A 23588-nucleotide genomic window follows, 5' to 3' on the forward strand; every position below is an offset into this window, starting at 1 on the left:
GCACTTCAAGAGAAAAAGTAAAACAGCTTCAACCTGCGCTGCTTACACTGCATACTCAACATCAAATGGCAAGATAAAGTTACCAATGCAGAGGTTCTTCAAACAGCAAATTTACCAAGCATGACAGCTTTACTCAAACACAGACAACTGAACTGGCTAGGCCATCGAAGAAGATCGGAAGATGGACGCATACCCAAGGACATGCTACACGGGGAATTACCGGAGGCAACAACAGGATACCCCAAGCTTCGCTACAAAGACACGTGCAAGCGAGATATGAAGGCATCTGGGATCGATCCTGACCAATGGGAAACCTTGGCAAGCGATCGTAACAAGTGGTGTCGTCTCCACCAGGGCATCAAAGTCCACAACAGAAATTGGCTCCAACAGCTTGAAAAGAGCCCGTAGGAGGCAAGCAGCTCCCAAACCGCCCAACCATGACATGTTGCAGGGGTGTAGGTTGTAGCCGTGTTGGTCTAAGGACATAGGCAGACAAGGTTCCTTGGGTGAATTTGATATCTTTGGTCTAATAAAAGATATCAAATTCACCCAGGGAACCTTGTCTGCCTACAACCATGACATGTACATTTGTAATCACTGCCACAGAGCATGCAAATCTCGGACTGGACTATTCAGTCACATGAAACACTGCAAACCATCTACGTCACAGTCTGCAATATCCACCATCTCCCATAGACGAAAGGATGCCAAAGTGGCGTTTCATTTGAATCACAGAAAAACATGTAATTGGGGTTTTTTTAATCAGTGAATTTTTTGGTTTTTTGTTTGTTTGTTTTTTTAAATCAGAGAATTTGGGATTTTTAACAGAGAAAACCAGGATCCCTGGTCATCACAAACCCAGTCTGTCTAACCTGGTAGTTTACTTCTGGCAAGGGCCCACATCTAGCCCCGAAGGCCAAACCCTACCTGTCTAAACACCAAGCCAGTCATGCAACATGAGACTGGGAAGGGAGACTTCTATACAAGGAATGTAAGAGCAGCTCACAAAACAAAGCATGCGATTTAATCACTGTTATTCTGGCTTGCCTAAAAGACATCATCAGCTCTTTGAAAATCCAGACAGTTTCAGATGCAGTCTGTTGTGACTGAACTCCACAGCTAACTACCCACAATAGGAAGACCAATTACTTTATTACTGGCTCTAATTTTTTTTTATTTTTCTTTTTGTTTTACATTGAGCTACCCCTTACCTGTGCATCATTATAAAAGTGGTGTGAACAGCATTAACTGAACCCTTTACAGTTCTGTAAACCTCAATTAAATGCTGCTGAATTTCTCCTTTCCAGATTAAAGTTTTTACATCTTGTGATAGCGCACGTTCACTTGGGATCTTTCTGGTTTTCTGTCAATGAGGCAGCAGCAGAGAAAGATGGACCTAGCAAGAGAAGCAACAGGGTGGCTGGAAAACACTGCAATGCCAAAGCCTCTGCCACTACCAGCTCTTCCTCTGCCTGCACCTGTGCAGCTGTGTCCAGGCTTGGTCACCGACCACGGAGGCTTCCACTGAGGTCTGGTCTGGCTTTGCAGGAACTGCAGCCGGCAGGTCCTTGCCGGGGGCAGCCGGGGTGGGGGCGCAGATGGCTTATGGCGTAAGAGGTACCTCCTGGGGAATTCTCTCGGTAATCAGGTAAAGGCGCTGCAGGAGGAGGCAGATGGGTTCACAAAGACCTCCAGCATTAGGGAACATGGGCCAGCCAGAGATGGTCCTGGAAGACGCAGGTACTCTAGAAGGTGGAAGCTGGCAGCTTGTCACCTCTGGCAACAGGCAATGCTCCTCTTCTATGCCTGCAGCTGCCCAGCTGAAGAACCGGTATGAAGCCCTGGCTTCAGATAAAAAGGAGCCCACTCCAGTGGCCGGGGAGGCCAAGCCATGCTCTCTCCCTTCCCCTGCCAGGGGAAGAGGATTGAGACCACTACCAAGAGGAAGCAATGGGGGTGACGGTTAGCAACTCCCTCCTGCAGGGCACGGAAACATCCATCTGTCGGCCTGACCTCTGGCTGGGGAGGCCGCTGCCTGCCAGGAGCCCACATCTGAGACATCACAAAAACGCTGTTCAGACTCATCTGGCCCCCTGATTACCATCCCATGCTGCTCATCTATGTTGACAGCAATGATACTGCCAGGGACAACCTTGGGCAGATCAAAAAGGGACTACATGGTTTTGGGCACAAGGGTGAAGGGGACGGGCGTCCAGGTGGTTCTCCTCAATCCTTCCAGTCGAGGCTAAAGGCCCAGCTGAACGCAGACGCATCCCAGAGAGAACACGTGGCTGCGTCGAGAGCATTGCTGGCAGGGCTGCGGCTACTTCAACCTTGGGGCGCTGCTCCACAGGGGCTCTGCTAGGAAGAGAGAGGGCATCCACCTCACGAAGCCAGGGAAGAAGAGCATCTTTGCGTACAGGCTTGCTAACCTAGTGAAGAGAGCTTTAAGCCAGGTTTCACAAGGGGGTGAAGCCCAGGGCTCAGTAAAGAGCCCAGGGACCTGGATAAAATGCCCGGACCCAGCAGTAAGCATCATCGCCACCAGCGCCCTCAAGGATCGCATGGCAACCCACCAGACATGACCGAACCACCTTTCTCAGCAGCTCGCTGGAGGGCGAGTTCAGCAGACAGCGGGGACTTCTCCTTGCTGTGGAGCCAAGCCCACAGTGCACCACTCCTCTTGCCCTCCAGTCTGCCTGTGCCCTGCAGCCTTCAGCACCCTCCTGCTCTCTCCATCCAGGGGAGCTGCCTCCCCACGTCCCACCCCAGCCCCTCTGCCAAAGGCTCAGCTCCCCACTGCTGCCTCTGCTCCTGGCCACGGCCAGCTCAGAGCAATCATGTCCCGCTCCTGTCCCAGGGGAACAGAGTCCTGCAACTGCCTCTGGTGCAAAGGCTGTGCTATGTGGGCCCTTGTCTCTGACATCTGCCCCCAGCATCTGGGCATGGGGTCTGTCGCTCAGGCCCGCCTTCCTTGCTCCCTGACTTCGGGGCAGCCTCAGGCAGCTATCTCAGCAGGAGCCCATGTGTGCAGCCCAGCTACCTGTGTGAACACGCTCCCCTGCCTTCTGCACATGGGAACAGCTCAGGCACTGCCAGGGAGGAAGGTCTCCCTCCCTGCAATCCTCCCTCCCTTTGGGGAGCGGCGGTAGGGCCAGACTACCAGCAAGGGGCCAGTCCCCTAGGCATGCAGGGGTCCCTTGGGCAGCTGTGCAGCAGTATACGTCCCGAGGATCATCATGAGTCAAATGGCTGTGGCACATTCAGGAAGGCCTCAGTACTCTGAGTGGGAGATTACAATGTGCTGCACTTCACCAGGAGAATATTTTTATACTTCCAGGGGGCAAGGTAGGACCTGCCACCAGCTGCACCGCCTTCACCCCTCCTACCGCACTGCACTCACGTAAGGGACTCTACTGCCTCCTGCCCAGGGTTCATTCAACACGGCAGGGTCCTGGCTGCACAGCGGGACAGGGGAGTGAAGCCCTGAGTGGGACCAATTCCTGCTCCTCAGGGTTAGCAACAAGCTCTGTGTAACAGTGAATCCTGTGAAAGAGAAGGGTCTGGGAAGTCACAGAGAGATCTGCCCTGGAAAGGCCTGAGGTTTCCCGTGGCACAGCTCTGCAGAGGACACAGACACCAACCACAAGGTACCATGTTCAGTTCAGGAGCTTTGCTAGCAGGGCTGTCATGAGAGAATGGGAAGGAGGGAGGGAGGGAGGGAAGAGTGTCGGGGTGACAGTATTTGGATCTTGGGGAGCATTGGATTTGCAGCTGAATAAAAGGCAATAACCCGTGGCTTAGCAGAGCTGCTGACCAGAAGGCAGAATGGTATGTTAAAAGTAACACTGCAAGACACTTAGGCAAGCATTATCCTCACGACAGAGTACTGTTGTACGATATATAGCTCACGGTGTACAAGAAACAAGATGTAGACCTCTAGCTATCATGAGGAGATAAAGCACAAGCAAGACCTTGGAGATGGTGAAGACATCAGCAGGAAACTTCAAGTGACGGAGAGAAGCAGAGGTCAGGGTTTAGGCAAGTGCTCATAGCAAAAAGACATGTAAATGAGTGACATGCAAAGGCAACTGCGTGCCAGTGAAGTAAGCCGTAAACAAAGGCGGAGCTTAAGGTGGGAAGGACTAAGGGTGGAGCAAAGGAGAGACAAAGGTGGGCAAATGTTAATGAGTAAAAACCAAGGTATATAAATATGAAAGGAAATCATATTCACTGCAGCTCCCCTGTTTATTAAAGCTGGCCCGAAGCTGTCTCCACTTGGAAAAAAGCAGCTGACAAGCAATTTGTTCATCGATCCACTGCCTCCCTAGTTTGGGGCATTGCGTAGAGTCAGGGTCTAACAAACAGCTCAGGGGGTGGCAGTAGCAGCTCCTGGCAGACCCCACTGGGCATGCGCAGGTCTGGGAGAGGGGTGATGTTGGGGTGAGGAAAGGTGAGGTCAGGGAGGAGGGTAGGGAATGCTGCCCAGCCAGAAATGCACTCCTCCCTTCAACTCAGGGGCTCATATGCCAGAAGCCCTGGACCAGGAGGAAGGAGAAAGCTGGGAGGCAGCCACGGAAAGTCCCTGGGTGTCATTTCACGCCAGCTGTCTTGGGGAGGGCACCCTACCGTTAAGGCACTTCTTCCCCTGGGAGTACTATTTGCTTTTAGAGAAGGATGGGGAATGCACAGGCTCCAAGGCTGATGCAAGATCATTTCCTCCTCTTCTCCTTTCCCCGCATGGGGGCTGACTTCTACATGAGGTGTTTCTTCTTAGCCCCTCCCCACAATCAATCCTTTTGGGCCAGCCTCTGGGATCTGCACTCCCATTGTTCCCTACAAGGGGCACAGCCTGAGCAAAATCTTTCTGCACTCCACCGGCATGGGGGTGCTTGTCCGAATGCAGCACTGGTGGCTGCTGAGCAGGCAGACATCTCCAAGCCCTTCCTGCACTGCTGGCAGAATTAGGGATGCTTCTGGGTGTGCATGTGCTGATTCCAGGAGGGGTGGGAGAGATGGGTGAAGCTTTTCCAATACTCAGGGCTCCCATATAGCTTCTCCCCTGTGTAGATGCACTGGTGTTCGGCATAACCTGGAGGAGTAGGTGAAGCTCTCCGTACACTAAGAGCAATGATGCGGCTTCTCTTCTTTGTGGATGCGCTGGTGCTGGGCCAGGTGGGAGGATCGCACGAAGCTCTTTCCACACACAGCACTGATACGGCTTCTCTCCTGTGTGGATGCTCTTGTGCTTGGCAAGATAGGAGGAATGAATGAAGCTCTTCCCACACTCAGAGCACTGATGTGGCTTCTGCCCCATGTGTATCAGCTAATGCCAGACCAGGGTAGACGACCAGGTGAAACTCTTCCCACACACAGAGGACTGATGTGGCTTCTCCCCAGTGTGGATATGCTGGTGCGCGGTCAGGGAGGAGGATTGGGCAAACCTCTTCCCACACTCAGAGTAGCGATGTGGCTTCTCCCCAGTGTGGATGAGCTGGTGCACGGTCAGGGAAGAGGACCAGGTGAAACTCTTCCCACAAACAGAGCACTGATGTGGCTTCTCCCCGGTGCAGATGCCCTCGTCCTGGGTCACGTTGGCATAATGGTGGAAGCACTTCCCACACCCAGAGGACTGATGTGGCTTCTCCCGCTCGTGGATCAGTTGATGCCGGGCCAGGTGGGAGGGGTAGGTGAAACTCTTCCCACACACAAAACAGTGATATGGCTTCTCCCCTGTGTGGATGCGCTGGTGCTTGCTCAGGTAGCAGGACTGGGCAAAGCTCATCCCACATTCAGAGCACTTATGTGGCTTCTCCCGTGTGTGGATAAGCTGGTGTCGAGCCAGTTTGGACAAGGAGATGAAGCTCTTCCCACACACAGAGCAAGGATAACGCTTCTCCCTTGCGTGCATGCACCTGTGTCTGGCCAGGCTGGAGGGCTGCCTGAAGCTCTTCCCACACCTTGTGCAGCCGTGTGGCTGCTGCCTCCTCTGCACAGAGAGGCTGGTCAAGCTCTTCCCACACGTGGCACGTACATGGGGCTTCTCCCCAGCATGCTTTATCTTGTGCAGAGCCAAGAGTGAGGGGCAGCTAAAACTCTTCCTGCACTCAGGGCAGGAGTGGGCTCTCCCCCTGCGCTTGGCGGTGGGCTCCTGCTTCCCTCTGAGGCCCCCACACTGCCTTGGTTTGCATGCAGTGTCTCTCTCCAGTGCGCCTTTCCTTTCTGCCTCTTCTGGTGTCTCAGCATGACATATTCATCCCTGCACCTTGGGCTGTTTCGGGCTTCTTTCCCTTCTTCACTCCAATGTCCAACTAGAGATGGGATCACATTCACTGCTACATTCTCCTGCTTCGGGGCATCCCGTGACCCTTGTGACACTGGTCCTTTGATGGCCTCAGTGAAGCCACCTCACCCATACTCCCCAGGGAAGCCCATGGTGGCTCCAGCTTTCCAGGCCCTTCCTCAGGACCCTGCTCCTCGGTTCTGCTCAGCAACTAGGCATGTCCTGCATGGGAGGAAGAAACACCAGATTAGTCCCTGCCCTGCTGCCAAGGGCAAGCACTACTACTCCTTCTGCTGGGATGGGCCTCAGAGCAGGACTGGACCTTGGCACTTCTGTTTCCTCAAGAAAACTAGGTGTTTCTGCCAAAATCCCAAGTGACAGGGGTGCGGAGTGCCAGGTCCCTGTGCCAGTCTCATCTTCTCTACTCGGTGGAGTTAGGAGTCAGATTCTCAAGGTTTCTGGCCCAGCTCTCAGCCCCATCACCCTAGGGCCTCCTGCAAGAAAAACGTGGGACATGTGCATTTTGACTGTACCCGAATGGCTTCATGTTTTAAGAGGCAGAGGATGAGACCAGAGGGATCTGCTCAAAGGAAAAATGAGGCTCTCAAAGGGCTGCTGTATCCCACAGCACTGGTGGGTCCCGGGGCGGATGGTGCTGAGCCCTCCACCTGACTGGGCTGACATGCTCCACATGCCCCAGTGCTTTGGTGAGACCCATCCGCAATGCTTGCCCTTGATCTCTGGCAGTCCTGAAAGCAGCATCTGGTACAAGGGTGAACAGCCTCGGGGTGCATGTCCAGGACTTGTCACCAGTCAGGAGCATGTGCTGAGCACTGCCTTCCACTGCTTGGTAGCAAAACCCATCACATTTCATGCATTATCCCTCCAAGAAATGTTCTGGGAGTGGAGGATTGAGAGCAGTGATCTGCTTCCTACCTGTTTCAGGGGCAATGTCTGGTGCAGGGAATGAGTCCATGGAGCTTTCCTCTGCTAATGAATCCCAGGCAGCCTCCACATCACAGACAGCTGCACTGGGACAAAGGCCTTGGCACGAACCCGCACACGGACTCTGGGCTGAGCCTCAGGCTTCGTGACACTCGGGGCCCCAGAGAGGAAACATCACAAGGGGAGAATCTGGTGCAAACAGCGGGGGGTTCATTTCCCCCCACAACATGACATCTTCTGAATCCCACCCACCCCACCCACCCACTTCATGCAGCCTGAGCCCAGGATTACACACATCCCGTGCTCGAGGGCAACCGGACAAGGAGACACCAGGGACAGCCCCAGCCTCTCTCTTGTCCAATGAGAATGGCTTTGGAGGCAATAATCCCAGAAGTGAGAGGCTGTGCCCATGAGGGTGAAGATAACCAGGGCAGAAGAGCCTAAAGATTTGTTCTGTTTAAGTCCTCATAACTACACTCTCCTAGGACTAGTTAGTGCGGTGGAGCTACTTGTGGCAAGGGAGTCTCGACGAAATGCCGCTTTGCCACCCCTGAGAAAGGCGAGTGCAGAGTGCCTGAAAACCTTGGCTCCCACTACCTTGTGGGTTACTCTTGACTGGGAAAAGGATAGAGGGAGCCTACCCCAACAGAAAACCCCTGGTGAAAGCCAAGGAGGTGAGATGCATGGCAGGGTACACCTGGCAGCAGCTGTCACTTGAAGCAGAAAAGATTGTTGAGAAAGCAGTCTTTCAAGCTGCAAAGAGAGGAATCTGTGAAGGAGCTCCAGCAGGGCCAGGGCCAGACACAGTGTCAAAAATGATCCAATGACAAACTTAACAGGGGTTAAGCCCTTCCCTTTTCTGTCTGTGTTTTCCAGGATCTGGACCAGCAGTGAATCATCAAGAAGTTCACTTGGTACAAAAGAGTCGAGCTTCACTGCATTCTGCATAGTCATTGTCTTGCTTGCGCGGCTGTGTTTGTGTACCGTCGTTGCTGTAAGTGGCTGTGGTGTTAACTATGCTACACAAGGAAATGTAAGCACAAGTTCTGGATGGGTTCTGGAATATCTGCAAAGTGGCTACAGAAAATGGTACATCCCTGGAGCATGGCCTCATGGGTCTCAAACATATCAGTGACGCCAAAGATTGAGAAGAGCAGATTGACCGATTTTTTGTATTCTCATCCTTTTGTTGGTTTCCAGGGACTGCCAACAGGAGCCATTTCCAAGCAGTTTGCAGGCAGGAGTGCAAGCCCCTGCAAGGGCGCACCAGTGTTTGCGCCGGCATTGGTACAAGGCGGGCAAGCAGAAGCCAAGTCCGATTCTTCGGCGGGGAGAGAGGAAGACACATCACTCTACATTAATGGTAAGGCCGTGATGGGCTGCCAGGGACCTGGCCCCAGGGATGCTGCCTGCCTGGGGCTCCTCTGAGTCCTCCACCCGCACAGAGCCCGCATGCAGGTTAAGCCACCCTCCCCCCGTCTGTTGGGGCTGCCTGGCAGGGCCTCTGTGGGCTGTGGGGGGAGTGGGGAGCGGGAGTTCCCTCGCCTGTCCCATGTGTGCCCACCTTCGCGCCCTGGAGGGGCAGGTGAGGGAGCTCCAGGCGGAGCTCAACGGGCTGAGGGGAATCAGAGCTGCCGAGGACAAAATTGACAGGTATTTCCATTCTCTGCAGGGTCAAGTACCTAGTGGAGAGGCACCCCGGGAGGGACCCGATGCAGCAGTATCACGGACCGTTACCACCAGGGCCAGGGCTACTTGTGCTCCCGCAGTGTCGACCCGCGCAGTACACCTGGGGAACAGGTAGGAGGCCCTGGCAGCATGGGAGGAGGAGGCAGGGGAGGATGACTCCAGAGCAGCCGATGTGGCTCCACGCACGGCGCAGACTCAGCGATGCCGGAACATCCACAGGAAGAGACGCCGGGTCCTCGTCTGGGCAACTCCCTCCTGAGCAGAACCGAGTGACCCACCTGTCGCCCGGATCCCATGGCACGTGCGATTTGCTGCTTGCCTGGATTCAGGACATCACGGCCGTGATCCCAGACCTCATCCAGCCCTCTGATCACTCCCCCTTCGTCCTTATCCATGTGAACATGCATGACACGGCCGGGAGTTGTCCGGACCGCGTCATGAAAAACTACAAGGCTCTGGGCGACAAGCTTAGGAAGACAGGAGCACAGGTGATTTTCTCATCTGTTCTTCTGGTGAGCAGACATGGAAGCTGCCACGAGGCCTGCATCGGAGAGGTCAATCGGCAGCTTCGGACCTGGTGTTACCGGGCAGCTTTGGATTCCTCGACCACGGCTCGCACTTCCACACAGGAGACATGCTAGGGCAGAGCAGGCTAAATCTCTCCCTGAAAGGTAAGCATGCATTTCTCTTCCAGGTTGGCTGATTTTCTAAAGCGAGCTTTAAACCTAGGTTCGTCAGTGAATGGGGATGCAGAGGTACAGGAGGACACTTCGACATCAAGGCGGAGGAGCACCCTTCTCAACACAGCGGCTGAAAGGGATCTTGCAGTCTTAGTTGATTCCAGGATGGATGTGAGCTGCCAACGTGTGAAAGCAGTCAGTAAGGCTAACTGCACCTTGTTGTGCATCCACAGATGCATCTCAAGCAGGTCCAGGGAGGTGATCCCTCCCCTCTATGCAACACTGGTCAGGCCACAGATGGAGTACTGTGTCCAGTTCTGGGCTTGCAGGTTCCCCATGTTCTCCTTCTTCAGGCTGGGCTGTCCTTGTGGGTGCCACATGGTTTGGTGGTCCACGGCTTCGCCAGCCCTCATCTTCCCCTCCCCTGATGAGGCTAGTTTAAAGGCCGCTGGAGGAGATCTGCCAACCTAGAAGACCACAGCGCAGGTCTCCACGCGGCACCCGCACACCCAGCTCCGCATCTCGGGGGACAGGATGGCCATAACTGCTCCAGCACCACCAGCTTCAGGATCTGCTCCTAGTAGGGTGTATGGGAGGTTTGTGAGGTGGTGTGGCCGTGTGGGTGGGTAAGAATAGGGAATGTTGGGGGGCTGTGTATATATGGGGATTGTGGGGACAGGGTGTGGGTGTGTGCAGTCTGTGGGGGGGGGATGTGTGCACCCCTGCACCTCCCCCATGGTGCAGGAGGAGGCAGGGGTGCTCAGGGCACTCACAGCACAAGCACCAGAGGGGTATGGCCAGCACTGCACATCCCAGCAAAGGGCACATCCTCCGTTGGGCAGTCTGTATCGCCCGCACTCACTGACCATGACAAGGAAGCCCCACATGCTGAAACCAGCTGCCTTTCCCACTCCTCAGGAGAAGACAACTGGGGCTTCCCTCCTGTGCTGCGCAGGCCCAGCGGGGAGGCAGCCAGCTCCAGTGACTGCAGCTTCTCCCTCCCCACCCCCGCATGCCTGGTGCGTGCAAGAACTGCACGTGTGAGTGGGGAGCACTGGCAAAAGAGATGGCCCGACAGAGGCTGTGCTCCTTGCTGCATGTGCAATGCAGGTAGGGCACCTGTGCCAGGCATGAGTGCCCTGAGGGCAACTGCCTGCTGCTGCTGCCACTGCCTACCAGGGCTGTGCGTCATGAGGGCATTGTGGGGGGTCCCCACACCCCCGCCCTCCCTTAAACCCAGACACTGCTCAGCAGAGCTTCCTGCTGCTGATGCCCCTGGGTGCAGGCTCCGCGCTGTCACCAGTCCCAGCCCCATGCTCTGCTGTCCCACTCAGAGACAGCCCCTGCTGCATCTGTTCCTGCTTCCTGGACCAGCAGGAGCCTGGGAAGCAGAGCAGGTGGCCGGGGCCCCCACCTGGAAGCTGTGCTGGCAGGGCCACGCCCTTCCACCCACAGGGCTGGGAGGGAGGTGCAATAGGCAATGATTGGCCTGCGTGTTCATGTCGGCAGCTCGCTCTCACCCTCATGGGTGGAAGGTCTAGGTGGGGCACGTGTACCACTGGCAGGTTGTCTGCATACCACTGCTGGTATGTGTACCAAAGTTTGGGAACCACTGCCATAGAGAGAGCTCAAAGCGACCTCCAAGAGAGGCCTCGCAAAAGGATAATACAACATGCCAAATAACATACTAAAAAGACATCGGAATTGGTATCATATTGCACGTCATCTCATTTTTACACAGCATATACAAACATCCCTGAGTAGTGTGTATTGAACACAAATTACACGTATCGTGTTAGACATCCTGTACTTTACCGGAAAAAGAAAAACGAGAACATACAGGTCCCTTTGTTGTCTCTACCCCATGTACGACCCTAGCCAGCCTTTTCTACCCACAAAGCCTGACTCTTAATTTAGGCTACACCTGTGCGGGGCTGAAACAACCCTCTGAAGTCCAGATCTTGCCAAAAATTTTCCTCCCCTCCTTCTTTTGTATTTCCTTCTCTAGCTCTATAGAAGTGCAGCTCGTGCATTGCTAACTGCAGACACTCTGTTGGAAAGGTATGACTCCTTTAGAGCCAACAAAGAGTGTACTTTCCATAGTGCTACTTTGGTGCAGGTGATTAAGACCCTCACCCCCATGTCCCATCCGTCCCCTCTGATAAGCCATAGAGAACATTTCTGGAAGTCACCCCCGTTCCCCTTCCCGTATCCTTCAAACAGGTAGTCACCTTCCCCCACACCCGTTGTGCTGTGGGACTGCTTTTACGCACGTGTCACTGACTCGGGCTCATCGCAGAGCTCCCTTGGGCACTTGGGGGACCGAGAGAGTCCCCAGCGATAAAGCACCTGTTGCGCTGGCAGAGCATTTCGCACCGACCTCCACGCCAGCTCCTCATGCTCCCCTTTCCAGTCCTTCCCCACCAGTCCTTTCCACACCCTGCTGACTTGCTTTGGTCTCAACTCCCCAACATCCGACATCCTCTGCTTCCCTCTCAGGAAATTAAAGACCTTTTTTGCATCTCCCAGCCCCTCGATCCCTAACCCCTCCAATCCTTCTTGTGCAACAAAGGCTCCAAGTCGGGTGTAGGGCAATGACATCTGCCAAGCCCACGCTCCCTGCCACGCACTCCTGAACAGGCCCAGCCTTCTCAGGAGCTTCCCCCCCAGAACCTGCAGAAATTGGTCATGGTGCCCGCTGCTCCCCTCGCTTCCCTCACCACCAGCTTCAAAAATGCACGTAAACAAAGGTCTCTATGTTGGGGAAGCCCCATCCCCCCAACCCCTCATCCTTATATATCTCTGTCCTAGCCACTTTCTCTGTCTCCCCCCCACCAAAAGAAAAGGCACAAGGCCAGCTGGACCCGCCGGGCCTGTCGCCAGGATGGGGGGTACACCATCGCCGTGTACAGGATTAGCGGCAGCAAGCACTGTTTAATCACTTGCACCTTCCCCCTCGATGATAACCCCCGTGTGCTCCACAAACCCCACCGTCTGTTTCACTCTCCCCTCCAACACTTCCCAAGCCCGTTTCCCTTTCCCCTGGATATCCATCCAGAAGCCAAGCATCTTCAGTTCCTCTCTTTCCACCCGTAGCCCAAGGTTTCTCAATTCCCCCCAATTCCCTACCGCAAGCACTACGCTCTTGTACACATTCAGCCTCGCTCCGGATGCCTCCCCAAATTCGTCTACGTGCTTCAAGGCTCTTCCCAGGGACACCTCGTCCCTCACTACACGTCACATCATCCATGCGTAGGAGGACTTTCAATTCCCCTCCCCTCGGCACTCTCACCCCGCTAATCACCCTATCCCCCTGATCCGTTGTGCCAGAGGCTCGATGGTGCAGACAAAGAGCCCCGGCGACAGCGGGCACCCCGTCTCACCCCTGAGTCCACTGCAAAGGCTTCCCCCAGGAAGCCCCTCACCAGCACCGTGCTCGTAGCCATTCCATAAAGTGCCCAGACCCGCCCCACAAATTCTCCCGTCATCCCCATCTCTTCCAGGACCCAAAACAGAAACTCATGTCCAATGCTGTCGTATGCCTTTGCAAGTCAAGGCTCGCCACTAGCGTGTTACACATTCGTTCCGCGACATACGACAGCGTGTCCCGAAGCACCCAGAGTGCTTGTGTCGTTTGCCGCCCCCACACTGTGCACATCTGTTCCTCACCCAGCACCTCAGTAACACCGCCCCCAACCTCGCCGCTAGGATCTTGGAGAATAATTTATAATCAGCATTCAACAAGGTGATTGGCCTCCAGTTCTTAATGTACTCCCGTCCCCCTTTCTTGTAAATCAGGACCACGACACCCTGGGCAAAACCCTCCCCTACCTGACCCCGCGCCATAAATTCCTTAAAAAGGGTCAAGAGATCCCCCTTCACTAAGTCCCAAAACTTCCCGTAGAAATCCACCGGGATCCCGTCTCCTCCCGGTGTCTTCTTTAGTGGCATCGTTCTCAGGACGCCCAGCATTTCACGTTCTGCCAATTCCTTTCTCAGACTCTCCCTCCCTTCCTCCCCCACCTTTCTTTCCAAACTCCCCACCAGTCCCTCCACTGGTTCCTGCCTCACCGCTTTCCTATGAAACAAATCCTTGTAATATGTAGTCACCTCCTGCAAGACCCCCTCCACGTCCTCCACCCTTCCTCCTTCGGGCATGCAAAGTGCCTCCATCACCCGCTTTTTGCTTTTCACTAGTAAAGCGAAGAACCTGCCCCATTCCTCCCCCTCGTCCACCCACTGCGCCCTGGCCAGGAACATCCGTTCTTTCATCCTGGTCCGGAACCACTTTTTCACCCCCTCCCTCGCCCTTTCCCATTCTCTCTTCACTGCTTCCCCCTTCTTCAACTCTTCCCACAATCTTTGAACTTCTCCTTGCAAGCATGCCAGCTCCTCCTTTTTCCATCGTGCCTTTCTCCTCCGCACGCCATCGAACCACTCTCGCACGCGCCCCTTAATTTCGACCCACCAGTCCCACCGGGTTGGGAAAAAGGGTTGCAAGTTTTGCCACTGGCGATACGCCCTTTCAAAGGCAATGCATTCCTGGGGATCGTCCATAACCAGGCATTTAGTTTCCAGACTCCTTTCCCTTGCTTGAGCCCCTGCCCAATGCCCACCTCTACCCACAGCACGCGATGATCTGAGAAACTCACGTCGATCAGTCGCTTCCTGCGGCTCTCCAACCCTTCCGACACCAGCACAAAATCGATCCTAGATTGCCCCCGTCCTCCCGGATCCACTCTAGTAAACACCCCTGACCCTTCCCAAATGTCCTGGAGCCCCTCGTCTTTAATCCACCCCCACAGCCACTTCCCCGTACTACCCATCCTGACTCCCTGCCCTATCCCAATCCGCCCACCCTCCTCGACAATGCAATTAAAATCCCCAGCACAATCAGCGGTCCTCCACCCCCCCACACACATCCTCAATTTATGCAAAAAGGCCATCTGCTCCGCATCCTCGGCTGGGGCGTAGACATCGTACACAGTCACATCCTCGCCCTCCACCTCCACCACTGCTTTCTGTAGTCTCCCCTCTTCAAAGGCCTGCTGGCCTTTGATTTTCCAACCGCCTTCCCTTGCCAGCATTCCCACTCCCGCTGATTTGTTGTCATTTGAACCCCCACACCACAATGGTCCAACCCCCCATTGCTCTTCCAAATATTTATAATTCCTCCCCCATGGGATCCCGCACACTTGCAAGCACAACACTTGTGTGTGCAGGTCCCTTAAGGTTTTTGACATTGTTTCCCATCTCTGCTTCCCGTATAAATTTCACACATTTAAATATGCCACGTTCAGTGCCATCCAGGCTTTTTTCCAGAAGAGTAAACCCTGCATCAGATGTCGTCCATGTTGCTATTTAAATCCGAGGTGTCTCCGCCACCTTTCTGCATCCCTGTAGTCCTGACCAAAAGGTCAATTGCAGAGGGGCTCAGGTAACTATCACTTTCCTCCCCTTCCCCTTCCTCAACCTTTTGTTCCTTCACAGGCATCTTCCCGCTCGTTCCCACTGCTGTTTCCAGCATTCCTCCTTCTGTCTCCTGGACCTTTCCCCTTTCCACCTCTAGCCGCTTGTTCTTTGGCTTTGCACTCCGTTTCTTCTTTCTTTTCACCGAAGAAGCCTCTTTCCCCTGATCCCCAGCCAGTTCCAGGTCCATGTCTGCTGGCTCAGATATTTGTGTCTCCTCACCCTCTCCCTCGCTCTGCTCTTCTTCCATCTCTTGCTCTTCTTCTGACACGGTGAGTTGGCTGGCTGTATCGATCACGTCGCTTCTCCGCTCCACCTCTGGTGTTTCCTCAACTATGCGGGTGCCTGTGTCTAAAATGTTGGTCTCCTCGTCTCCCAGAGTTTCTCCGCTCCTCTCCCCTGTTGCGTGAGACTCTCGTGACTTGTTGGCGTAGGACAGGGGGCATTGGCACTGCAGGTGCCCCTCGCCTCCACACAAGGTGCACTCCACTTTTTCCTTACAGGCTTTGGCCCGGTTCCCCATGCCGCCACACCTGTAGCAAACCGTCAGACTACAGAAGGCAGCTATGTGGCCCTCCACACCGCACCTGCTACACAACTTCGACTGGCCGTGGTACGTCACATATCCGCGGTTGGCCCCTATGGACACTAGGGAGGGCAGGTGCCTCAACTCACCGGGGTGTCTCAGATCTTCTAGGACCACTCTGGCTTTCCATGCCCCGGTCCAGATCTGCCACTGGTCCAGGACACGCTGGATATCCAGGATCTTGTCGACCCGCCCCTCCAGCCACCTTCTCATATCTTCCTGCTCTAGCTCATCTGAATACATCTTGATATATAAGGCCCTCTCCCGGTACTTTTGACCAGTTTCAAAACGCAGCCCCTGCAATTCCTCCTTGTCTGCCACTTCAGCGTACCGAGCCCAGAAGGCAGAGTACGCCTCTCTCCTCCAGAAAGTAATGTTCCAGTGGCGGAAATTATCAAAAGCCACCACGCAACTTAAGTCTCTCGGGTTCACTTGCAACTCCTCAAACCGAATCTTGTTCATAAAGTCTGCTCTCAACATAGTGGTCTGCCCCTTCACTCCCTCGGGATTCAGGGTGGCTTTAACATGCAGTTTCACTGTTCTCCGTGGGTCTCCTTTTCCCCACAAAGGATAGGAAGGTTCCAGAAACATCCCCGCAGGATCCCTGTTCCCTGCATAGCTCCGCCTCTCTTCCTGCCTTGGGGCCGCCCCCTCTCCAGAAACTTCTGGTACGGCAGTACCACCAGTCTTCCCCTTCTCCGAAGGTACCACTTTGCCTCTTCGGCCAATCGTAGCCCACTCCCCGACCTCCTCCTCCGCCATGCCCTCTGCCATCTCACCAATCGCTGTCTTCATGCTGGTATTCAAGGCCTTAGATGATTCACTCGCTGCTCCAAAGCAATCCAAAATCATCCCTCACCTGCGTGCTGCCTCTTCCTTTAAACTTGGCACTTTTCTCCGCTCCACCTCCCCCATTGCTCCTCCTCAAGCAAAAGTGGGGGGCTCACATTCAGGATCAAGATGTCTCCCCTGCCCTGGGTAGCCCGCCTACGTGGTCACAGCGCTTCCCCTGCAGGTCATTTTGAGCCCTTTGTTGCGGTCTGGTTTTCTAATAAAATGTTTTTAAGGAAAAAAAAACCCCCAAAAAACCCACTGCCATAGAGATGATGTTCCAGAGGACACAGCAGGTCATGAAGGAGTCAAGGAGGGACAGCACAGAGGACAAAACAGCGGGGATGTAGCTCTAAGAAGGGATCTGCCATCCATTGGGCAAAGGAGGGGAGGGCTTCCCTTAGTCACTGCACCATTCCTCTTGCCCTCCAGTCTCCCTGTGCCCTGCAGCCCTCAGCACCCTCCTGCTCTCTCCATCCAGGGGAGCTGGCAAGGGCACTCATGGGCAGTGGCAGCAACACCAGGCCCTTCAGCAGCCTCCCCATGTCCCAACCCAGCCCCTCAGCCAAAGGCTTTGCTCCCCACTGCTGCCTTTACTCATAGCCAGGCGTGGCACAGTAGTCTCACGTCCTGCTCCTGTCCCAGGAGAACAGAGTCCTGCAACTTCCTCCAGTGGAAAGGCTTGGCTATGTGGGCTCTTGTCTCTCACCTCTGCCCACAGCATCTGGTCCTAGGGTCTCTGGCTCATGCCCGCCTTGCTTGCTGCCTGCCTTCGGAGGAGCCACAAGCAGCTATCTCAGCAGAAGCCCATGTGTGCAGCCCAGCTACCTCTGTGTGAACATGCTCCCCTGCCTTCCACACGCTGGAACGGCTCAGCGACTCCCAGGGAGGGAGGTCTCCCCTCCCTGCAATCCTCCCTCTCTGGGGGAAGCAGTGGTAGAGCCACACTCCCTGCCAGGGGGCAGTTACCTGAGGGATACGGGGGTGATTTGGGCATCTGTGCAGCAGTATATGTCCCAAGGATTATGATGGAGTCAAATGGCTGTGGCACTTTCAGGAAGGCCTCAGTACTCTGAGTGGGAGATTATAATGTGCTGCACTTCACCAGGAGAATATTTTTATACTTCCAGAGGGGAGAGAGGACCTGCCACCAGCTGCACCTCCTTCACCCCTCCAACCACACTGCACTCACGTAAGGGACTCTACTGCCTCCTGCCCAGTGTTCATTCAACACGGCAGGGTCCTGGCTGCACAGCGGGACAGGGGAGTGAAGCCCTGAGTGGGACCAACTCCTGCTCCTGAGGCTTCGCAACAAGCTCTGCACAACAGTGAATCTTCTGAAAGACAAGGGTCTGGGAAGTGAGAGAGAGATCTGCCCTGGAAAGGGTTGAGGATTCCCACAGCACAGTTCTGCAGAGGACACAGACAACAACCACAAGGTACCATGATCACTTCAGGGGCTTTGCTAGCAGGGATGTCATGAGAGAATGCAAAAAAGGGAGGGAGGGAAGAGTGTCAGGGTGACAGTATTTGGATCTTGGGGAGCATTGGATTTGCAGCTGAATAAAAGGCTTAGCAGAGCTGCTGACCAAAAAGCTGAATGGTATGTTAAAAGTAACACTGCAAGACACTTAGGTAAGCATTTTTCTAGCAGTAGAGTACTGTTGTACAATATATAGCTCACTGTGTACAAGAAACAAGATGTAGACCTCTAGCTATCATGAGGAGATAAAGCACAAGCAAGACCTTGGAGATGGTGAAGACATCAGCAAGAAACTTCAAGTGATGGAGAGAAGCAGAGGTCAGGGTTTTAAGCACGCGCTCATAGCAAAAAGACATGTAAATGAGTGATGTGCAAAGGCAACTGCGTGCTAATAAAGTAAGCAGTAGACAAAGGTGGAGCTTAAGATGGGAAGGACTAAGGGTGGAGCAAAGGTGGGGTAAATGTTAATGAGTAAAATCCAACGTATATAAATATGAAAAGAGATAATGTTCACTGCAGCTCCCCAATTTGTTGAAGCTGGCCCAAAGATGTCTCCACTTGGAATAAAGCTGTTGACGAGCAATGCGTGCATCGATCCATTTCCTCCCTACTTGTTGGGCATCTCATAGAGGCAGGGTCTAACAAAGAGCAGGTACCAAGTGCTGCACAGGTCTGCAGAGGCTGAAAAGCAAAACAGGTAAAAAAGGCTAATAGGGTGGCAGTAGCAGCTCCTGGCAGACCCCACTGGGCATGGGCAGGTCTGGGAGAGGGCTGATGTGCTGGTGAGGAAAGGCGAGGTCAGGGAGGAGGGTAGGGAATGCTTCCTCAGCCATAAATGAACTCCTCCCTGCAACTCAGGGGCTCATATGCCAGAAGCCCTGGACCAGGAGGAAGGAGAAAGCTGGGAGGCAGCCAAGGAAAGTCCCTGGGTGTCATTTGAAGACAGCGGTCTGGGGGAGGTCACCCTATCATTAAGGCACTTCTTCCCCTGGGACTACTATCTGCTTTTAATTCATGATGGGGAATGCATAGGCTCCAAGCCTGATACAAAGATCATCTCCTCATCACATGGAGAAGACGCAGCAAACACTATCTGGAACAGGGAAACATGGCTCAGGACCATACAACCCCCACCAACAAAAGAAGAAAGCGACGGCAGGGGAGAAGAGGACCAGACAAGTGGTATGGAGGACAGCCACAGTGACAACAGCAGCAGCAGCGGGTCCTCCAGTGGAAGCTGCAGTGACAATGAAGAAGAGACCAGTTGAGCAGGGTACCTGACCCCAGAAACGGCGCATGAGTAGGTGTGAAGGGAGGGCTGGTTGGAGAGACCAGAAAGGACTGGGTGCATTTTTGTGTGTTTTGAGCATGGCTTCAGACATTGTAATGGGTACGGGTGGCCAGCGGGCCTTTGTACAGGTGCGCAGGTGCACAGGAGTGTGGGTGCAAGGGTGCAGGGTTTTTTTTTTCTGTAACAGGATCGGTTTAGATACATACAACCATATATAGAGAGAGAAATATATTTTTACAAAAAAAAAAATCTCATCTCCCCTTCGTTGGGGCTGATCTCTGCCTGAGGTGTTTCTTCTTACCCCTTCCCCACAATCAAAACTTGGGGGTGAGCGTCTGGGTTCTGGACTCCCACTGTGCCCTACAAGGGACAAAGCCTGGGGGAACTCTTTGTTCAGGTCACCAGCATGAGGGTGCTTGTCCGAATGCAGCACTGGTGGGTGCTGAGCAGGCAGACATCTCCCAGGGCTTCCTGCACGGCTGGCAGAAATAGAGATGCTTCTGGGTGTGGATGTGCTGATACTGGTTCAGGTGGGAGAGATGGGGGAAGTTTTTCCAATACTCAGAGCACTGATGTGGCTTCTCCCCTGTGTGGATGAGCTGGTGTCTGGTCAGGTGGGAGGATTGGGTGAAACTCTTGCCACACTCAGAACAGCGATGTGGCTTCTCCCCTGTGTGGAGGGCCTGGTGCAGGGTAAGGGTGGAGGACTGAGCAAAACTCTTCCCACACACAGAACAACGATGTGGCTTCTCCCGTGTGTGCATGCACCTGTGCCTGGCCAGGCTGTAGGGCTGCCTGAAGCTCATCCCACACTTTGTGCAGCAGTGTGGTTGCTGCCTCTTCTGCACACACCGGTGCTGGGACAACTTTTGCCAGCTGATGAAGTTCTTCCTGCACTTGTTGCAGCGGTGCGTCTTCCTCCCCAAGTGCATCCGACGGTGCTGAACCAGGGAGAAGAAATGGGTGAAGGTCTTACCACATGTGACACAGCAGTATTGACGCTTCTTCCTGTGCACATGTTGTTTTTTGAGCAGCTCCAAGCTGCGCACAAAGCTCTTCCCCCTTTTGGTGAAGCGGTGGGGGAGCTGTCCAGAATGGACCTGGTGGTGAGCAGCCAGGGTCGAGAGGCAGGTAAAGCGCTTCCCACACATGGCACATACATGGGGCTTCTTCCTAGCATGTCTTATCTTGTGCAGAGCCAGGCGCGAGGGGCAACTAAAGCTTTTCCTGCACTGAGGGCAGGAGTGGCCTCTCCCCCTGGGCTTGGTAGCAAGCTCCTGCCTCACTACCAGCTCCTCCACACTGCCCTGGTTTGCATGCAGTGTCTCTCTCCAGTGCGCCTTTCCTTTCGTTCTCTTCTGGTGTCTCAGCATGACATATTCATCCCTGCACCTTGGGCTGTTTCGGGCTTGTTCCCCTTCTTCACTCCAACGCCGAACTAGAGATGGGACCTCGTTCACTGCTACATTCTCCTGCTTTTGGGGCATCCCCTGGCCCTTGTGCCACTGGTCCTTCGCTGGCCTCAGGGAATCCACCTCACCCATACTCCCCAGGGAAGCCCATGGTGGCTCTAGCTTTCCAGGCCCTTCCTCAGGACCCTGCTCCTTGGTTCTGCTCAGCAACCAGGCATGTCCTGCATGGGAGGAAGAAACACCAGATTAGTCCCTGCACTGCTGCCAAGGGGCAAGCACTGCTATTCCCTGTGCTGGGATGGGCCTCAGAGCAGGACAGGACTTGGCACTTGTGTTTTCTCTAGAAAATTAGGTATTTCTGCCAAAGGCCCAAGTGCTGGCGGTGAGGCAGTGCCAGGTCCCTGTGCCAGTTTCATCTTCCCTACTCGGTGGGGTTAAGCTGCACACTCACAAGGGTTTCTGGCCCAGCTCTCAGCCCCATCATCTCAGGCCCTATTAAATTACTATTTAATTACTATTAAACTTTACCTGATACTAAATGGGCAAGGGGCCATGTCAATCCTTGGGGGTCTTTGGCAAAAAGACTACTGACTCTTTGAATTTCAGGGCGTGGAACAACACCTGTCTGCACACGTGACAGCACAAGCTATTTGAGGTCAGCACCCTGAAATGGCAGCGCAGGACAGGTCTCCAGTTTCCAGGCTCCCTTTCACCCTGGGCACAACGCATTTTTGATAGGGGAGCTGGGTGGAGGGGACAGCCACAACTCACCTGACAGCAGGTCCTCCGGCCTCAAGATTGCCCCACAGTACACATCATCACAGACCCAGAGCTCGACCTGTTCTCGCTGGATGCGGCAGATCAAGTCAGGTGTGGGACCTCGATATCCTGCTTGGGCAGTGGTTAAAGAGAGTTTATTCACTGGTACTGTATTCAGAATAAGTAATTGAAATTTGATGAATGGAGGCAATGAACTCAAGGATTATACTAAGGACTTGAAGGACAAGGGAGAATGGACATTTAGGATGAAAGGGAAGGCATAGCAGGGGGAAGAGGATGGTCCTTTTTATCCAGGTACTGGACATATGGTCATAGGAAAGCAAACACCAGTGCAATTCCAGCCAAATGAGTGGAAATGAGTTTCAACAGGACACACTAGGAGGAGAGGGAGGAAATCAGAATAACTGCCCAAGGAATGGCTGTTAGTGCATTTTGAGGCACAATGAATGGCAAATGATATGATCATTGTGAGAAGGCAAAGGGAAATCATGTTATCAAGGGGGAAGACTCCAGGGAAGGCAGCTGGATAAAATGAAGGAGGAATATATACAAGTATGAGGTCTGAGAGGTCTGTTCATGGACAGAGCAGTGGGGAGCAAAGGGATTTAATCCCCCGCCCAAACGTTCATGAGGATGAAAGTGTTAATACCAGGAAGAAGGCAGAAAAGGATCTTGGAGTCAGTATTGATGCCAAAATGAACATGGGGCGACAGTGTGGGGACACGGTCAGGCCACAGTTGGAGTATTGCATCTAGTTCAGGGCACCGCACTTCAGGAGGGATGTGGACAGCATGGAGAGGGTCCAGAGGAGGCCATTCACATGATCGGGGGGCAGGAGGGCAGGCCCTACGAAGAGAGGCGACGGGACCTGAACCTGTTCAGCCTCCACAAGAGAAGGCTGAGACGGGATCTGGTGGATGCCTATAAACTTGCCAAGGGGGACCAGCAGGCCATGGAAGAGTCCCTGTTCTCCCGAGCACTACCTGGGTAAGAAGGAACAACAGCCATAAGCTGACTGAGAGTAGATTCAAGCTAGACATTGGGAGGCGCTACTTCACTGTCAGGGCGGCGAGGAGCTGGAACCAACTTCCAAGGGAAGTGGTGCTCGCTCCAACCCTCAGGACCTTCGAAAGCAGGCTAGGCAATCACCTAGCCGGGGTCGTGTTATCCCAGCATCCCCCCTGGCATGGGCGGGAAAGTCGGACGTGATGATCTGCTTAGGACCCTTCCGACCCGACCAGCTATGAAACTATGAAGATGACAACAACACTGCAGAGCTCACATGGCTCGAGGGCAAAGCAAGAACCAGAGCTTTACCGAGGGAAACGAGGGCTTGGTAGTTCCTCAGCATCTGGTCCCGGTAAAGCCCCTTGTCCTCCTCTTCCAGCAGCTCCCACTCCTCCCGTATGAAATACACTGCCACGTCCTCAAACACCTCCCGGAGCTGCAGGCACAAGCGTTACAGCATCAGTATCTCCTGTCCCCGCTGCCCCCAGCCCCCACGGCCCTGTCTGCACGCACTCTGCACTACAGCCCTTTGCACGCTTAGCCAGGACAGACAGGGGTACGCTACTCAGCTGACACGTGACATGCAGGGATCCTGGTTTTGTCTGTTTGAAAACTGCAAGTTCTCTCACAAAAGAAAAAAAATTGCTCCCAACCCATAGTCCCCCAGCCCTGCTGCTGCCCCACACTCCCCCCACAGCCACCTGGCCCTGCTGGGGACTCACTCCCTATGTACAGCCCTGCTGGCACTGCTGGTCCCCTCAGTCCTCACCCACAGCACTCTGCCCAGCCCAGCCCAGGACCCCAGGTGCCCCCCCCCCCGCGCGGGGCCCGCCCCCCCCACAGCCCGGGGCGGCCCCGGCCGGGACGAGCGGCTGCGGCGGAAGCGCACGCGGACCCGGCCCCTCCCGCCCGCCCGCCGCGTCCTGCTGCCGGGGGCGGGGCTCTGCCCCTTCCTCCAATCGTTGCACGGGTCGGATTTGCATATGCAAATCGGACACGAGCCGGCCGCTCTGCCGTCTGCACCTGGCGGGAGGAAGGAGACCTAGCCCCGCCCCGGCCGCAAAGCGCCCTGGGAAGAGCCGGGGCCCCGCCCCCCGCAGGAGCGCCGAGCACGCGTGTGCGGACAGCGAG

General features: G+C 54.5%; 1 protein-coding gene across 1 annotated transcript; it reads right to left on the reverse strand.

Annotated features, from left to right (window-relative positions):
• Positions 1-19470: 19470 nt before the first annotated feature.
• LOC132249267 (zinc finger protein 184-like) lies at positions 19471-22895 on the reverse strand. The gene is made up of 3 exons (XM_059723882.1): positions 22767-22895; positions 21441-21557; positions 19471-20890 (listed from the first exon to the last, which is right to left on the reverse strand). The coding sequence occupies exons 1-3, from the start codon at positions 22798-22800 to the stop codon at positions 19656-19658; spliced, it is 1386 nt and encodes a 461-aa protein (XP_059579865.1). The 5' UTR covers positions 22801-22895; the 3' UTR covers positions 19471-19655.
• Positions 22896-23588: the final 693 nt, after the last annotated feature.

This window comes from Alligator mississippiensis, chromosome 1, assembly GCF_030867095.1.
Source record: "Alligator mississippiensis isolate rAllMis1 chromosome 1, rAllMis1, whole genome shotgun sequence".
In the NCBI taxonomy this organism is placed as follows: domain Eukaryota; kingdom Metazoa; phylum Chordata; order Crocodylia; family Alligatoridae; genus Alligator; species Alligator mississippiensis.

Bases quoted from the DNA above. Each gene is read 5' to 3' on its own strand.
- LOC132249267 (XM_059723882.1), bottom strand. From the start codon at position 22,800: ATGCTGAGGAACTACCAAGCCCTCGTTTCCCTCG. The intron at 21,558-22,766 runs GTAAAGCTCTGG...CTGCCCAAGCAG, and splicing joins CCAAGCCCTCGTTTCCCTCG to GATATCGAGGTCCCACACCT. The intron at 20,891-21,440 runs GTGAGTTGTGGC...CCTCCCATGCAG, and splicing joins GCCGGAGGACCTGCTGTCAG to GACATGCCTGGTTGCTGAGC.